The sequence below is a fragment of the Corvus brachyrhynchos genome, unplaced genomic scaffold (assembly GCF_000691975.1).
Source record: "Corvus brachyrhynchos isolate BGI_N302 unplaced genomic scaffold, ASM69197v1 scaffold46, whole genome shotgun sequence".
NCBI classification, from domain to species: domain Eukaryota; kingdom Metazoa; phylum Chordata; class Aves; order Passeriformes; family Corvidae; genus Corvus; species Corvus brachyrhynchos.
This window is the reverse complement of record NW_008238838.1, coordinates 5974699-5978587: the sequence shown is the minus strand read 5'-3', so window position 1 is coordinate 5978587 and position 3889 is coordinate 5974699. Positions and strand designations below refer to the sequence as shown.

Genomic DNA, 3889 nt, shown 5'->3' with positions numbered 1-3889 from the left:
GCGCGGCGGGCGGCGAGCCTGCAGTGGCGCCAGGACCTGTGCAAGGCGCAGGAGGCCCTGCAGGACCCCGACAGCTCCCAGCTCCTGGAGGGAATGCGCCGCAACCTGGAGGAGGTGAGCCCTGGGCGCTGCCCGCGCTCGGGTGTTGGGTGTCACAGACCTTCCCCAGCCCTGGGATCAACTCCTGGCTCTGCAGCTGCCGTGGTCCTGTTGGTGTGGGCTTGGGGACCCTCTTGGATGTGGGTTTGGAAGTGAAACCTCCTTTTCCTTGGGCTGAACCTGCTCTGAGCCGCGTGCTCTGCTCACTGTACACGCCCTTCCCACGCTCTCGAGGGCTTGGGAGCGATTTCACTGCAGCAGCAGCACTTCCTGTGCTGAGCAGAATGAGGTGATGAAAGTCACCCTAGCTGCTAACGTAGATGATTTCCTGTCATTCCTGTTTAATTTCTCTCCTCGGCTTGGCTGTTGGTCTGTGCAGGAGGCAAAGCAGTTGGACAGGATGAAGTCGGCCATGCAGAAAGGACAGGTGCTGCTGAAGAAGAAGGAGGAGAAGCTCAGCCAGCTGGAGTCCTCACTGCTGGAGGAGGTAACCTCCAGCATCCCTGCCCAGCTGCATTTCCCCTGTCCAGAGCTCCTCCCCCAGGCTGGGGGCTGTGGGGGGCTCCTGGTCCCTGTCAGGGCTGTTCAGCTGGTGGCCAAAGACTGGTGTTTGCCAGCAGAGCTGGATTTTGGAAACACTTTTTGTGAGAGCACCAGAGACTGCTGAGTGTGTGGCTGCAGAAGGCAGCTTGGAAAAGCTGCATGGTTTGAGCCTGGAGGAAACAAGGGCAGGTGACCTCATGTGAGCTGGGCTGGGGCCGGCTCGGACCAAGGCAAACCTTGGAATCCTTGGCTCTGCCTGGGACCGCTTGGCCTTAGGCAGGGCAGCAGCAGATGCAAGAGAACGAGACCTTTGGTGGTCAAACTCTTGCCCTTGGTGCAGAGAACCCAGCCCTGCAGGAGTTGTGAGGTTATTTAAAGCACAAACCACGTTGATTCCTGCTTTTTTTTTTGGAAGGGCTGATTCATGTGGCTGCTTGGTTTGGCCTCTTGCACTTTCAGAGCCAAAGCAGTCTCTGGACATTCAGATTTTGCTGTCAGGGCCTGAAGACAAGTTTGCCTTCACTTGACCTGTGCCTGAGTGCAGTCCAGCTTTGTAGACAAGCTGTAGGCAGATTTCCAGTAGCTTTTCTGTTCCAGGGATGATACAGCAGGTTTTATTTGCATTGTTTTCCTCCTCCTGACCAGCTCTCAGATGAAGACACGCTGAAGAGTTCTGCATGCAAGAAGGTGGTGACTTTTGATCTGAGCACCTCTGAGGATACAAACAGCACGTCCAGTGGGAATCTGGGCCAGTCTAAATGTAAGTGCCCAATTTGTGAGGCTCTAGGCCTATTCTGCCTTTCCGTCTCACCTCTCTGATGTCCCTGTTCTCATTTTGCTCAGTTGTGTCCAAGGCAGGTGTGGTCTCTGTGGCTGGGACTGCTCCGTGTACCACACCTGATTGCAAAACCTTGTTTCCTGCCTGTCGTGGCAGATAAGAGGGATGGGATCTGTGAGCGAACCTGCCTTTTAAATCTCCATGGATTATAAAATCTCTCTGATTTCCCTCTGATCCTGCAGAGCTGTATTGCTCTTCTGCAGGAGTCTGAGCTTCCCCTTCCCTCACATCCATGGCAGGAGAAGCTGCTGCAATTCCAATTCCCTCTCTGCTGCTTGTGCTTTTTCTTGGGCTTTGGTTGCCTGTAGCTGGAGTTGTGCTGGGGGAAGAAGGGCAGGAAGGCAGGAGGGTCGGGTTGCTTGCACAAAGGCTGCTCTTGTTAGGGCTTGTCCATGACCCCTTTTTTCCCCTTTCTTCCTTCAGCTGACTTGGGAACGGATTTCTGGCCCGTCCTCCAGAAGGACAAGATCCAGCACCTGAGAGACTCCGTGCAGAGTATCACCAGTGAGCTGAACGGGGTCCTGGGCGTGCTGGACTCCCTGAGCCATCACCAGACTCCTCTGTTCACCTCCACAGCCCGCGAGGGCATCGCTCTTCCCACGTACTGCTCCAGCGGAGGCCTGCGCGGGGGCACCTCCCTGGGGAACCCCCCCAGGGTGTCTCCCCTGGACCAGTGGGCCTGGAGCAGAAGCGGGCTCAGCTCCAGTTATTCCATCTCAGGGCAGTCAGTGGATAACATGCTGACAGAGAAGTGGCGCAAGTATTTCCCAGGTGAGTCTCCTGGCCGTAACCCACCTGCTTGCTGCCTCCCACCTCTGATTTTGCAGCCCTGCGAGTTCTGTCCCAGCTTCCAGTGCTGGGAAGGGGGTGGGTGCACGGGTGCTGCTGGTAGGAAGGGTGCTGATGGGATGAGGGATGAGAAGCTCATTCCAGAAGTGCAGCATGTGGCTGATCCTGTCATCCTGCTTTTTAATACTCACCCAAGAAAGCAGCAAAAGAGGAGCCAGCCCTCTCCACCGGGAGCCTCCTCCCAGTGGCACGTAGGGATCTCCCTCTGTTCCCTTGGTGTCCTTGTAGGGACAGCGTGTCTGTGGTGCAGGAAAGCAAATGCACCCAGCTACGTGGGTTTTGTGGGGTTTATATTTAATGCCTGTTTTCCAGGTGGGTTCTCGTCACTCGGTGGGAGTCCTGTGCCCCTGGACAGCAAGCTGGGATATGTCTCTGCAGAGTAAGGGTCTTCCTTGAGATGTTTCATTGTGCTGCTGTTGTTTCTCTGCAGTGATTGTTAGGTCAGTTATCACATAACAAGTAGATAACAATTTGATAAAAACTATGAATTACTTATTTAGGAGAAAAGTCAAACTATCAGTATATGTATTAGAGGAGGTGTTTTTTTTTTTTCCAGCAGCCCTTCACTTTCTTATCTCTGGGATCATTTCTGCCCAGACCTCTTTTTTTCCCCGCTTATCCCCTCTCTCTCTCTCACTGCTACAGTGAACAAGTCCGGCTCTTCCAGCATTCCAAGTTCCGTGAGCCAGAGAAGAGGAGTATTGAGGGGATGATTGAGAGCAACAAGAAATGGCTGGAAGGCTTCAAGAAGGATTCCAAAGCGTATCTTTTACCTGGGTCTGGTTTTTAATTCCTGCAGTAGGTAGGAGGAGGTGGCAGAGGAGGGGTGTACAACCAAGTATTGAACAGTGATTCTGAGGCCTTGGCCTCCATTTCGGTGCCTGGTTCTGCAGAGTGTGGTGTTCAGCAGCTGGAGCATGAGTGTGCTGCTCTTCTGAGCTGTACTGGACTGAGGAAGTTTCCCTTCCTTTCCCTGGTTGCTCTGTGGTGCTCTTTAGTGATGCTGCTCTGCTGTAAAGCAGCAGTTTGAGCTGGGAATGTGAGGATTTAAAAATGTGGACCAAATAGTGCAGAAATGGAGGATGGGGTGGGGAAGAAGGGAGTCTGGTTTTGCAGGCCATGGATGGAGCCCTTGGCCACAGGCAGACCCTGCTGAGGAGGTGAGGGCACCTGGAGATGTGTGGACTGGACACATTGTGGGGCAGGGAGGGCTGGGCTCCCCCCCAGGCTCTCTCCAGCTCTGTTTTGAGGAATTTTGTAGCATGAGGCTGGATCCAGAGAGCAAGACCTCTCTGTGCTGTGAGCAGGGATGCTCCCAGGCTGTGTGGTACCAGCCTTGTGCTGGGGCTGTTGGTGTCTCCTCAGTGTACACTGATATTAGCAGCAAATCCCTGGGGCCTCTGTGCTGTCCTGAGCATGGTGTGCCTCTGAATTCCCTAATCCCCCTCTAATTCCATTTGACTGGGATGCAGCAGGCTAAATACAGCCTGTGTGCACAGGACTGGCTCAGTACCTTGTACCTGTCCTGTCTGTGCTCATTACTGCTGTAAGCCAGGCTTT

The 3889-nt window shown here is 54.1% G+C and overlaps 1 protein-coding gene across 1 annotated transcript in view; it reads left to right on the top strand.

Moving 5' to 3' along the window:
• The window catches only part of CEP164 (centrosomal protein 164), a 29358-nt gene that overhangs the window by 23443 nt on the left and 2026 nt on the right, over positions 1–3889 (top strand). Inside the window, exons 26-32 of the mRNA XM_017738381.1 lie at positions 1–114; positions 479–586; positions 1288–1402; positions 1904–2251; positions 2642–2708; positions 2975–3091; positions 3616–3619. Of these exons, the coding sequence (XP_017593870.1) occupies positions 1–114; positions 479–586; positions 1288–1402; positions 1904–2251; positions 2642–2708; positions 2975–3091; positions 3616–3619 (873 nt within the window). The remainder of the gene's footprint in view (positions 115–478; positions 587–1287; positions 1403–1903; positions 2252–2641; positions 2709–2974; positions 3092–3615; positions 3620–3889) is intronic.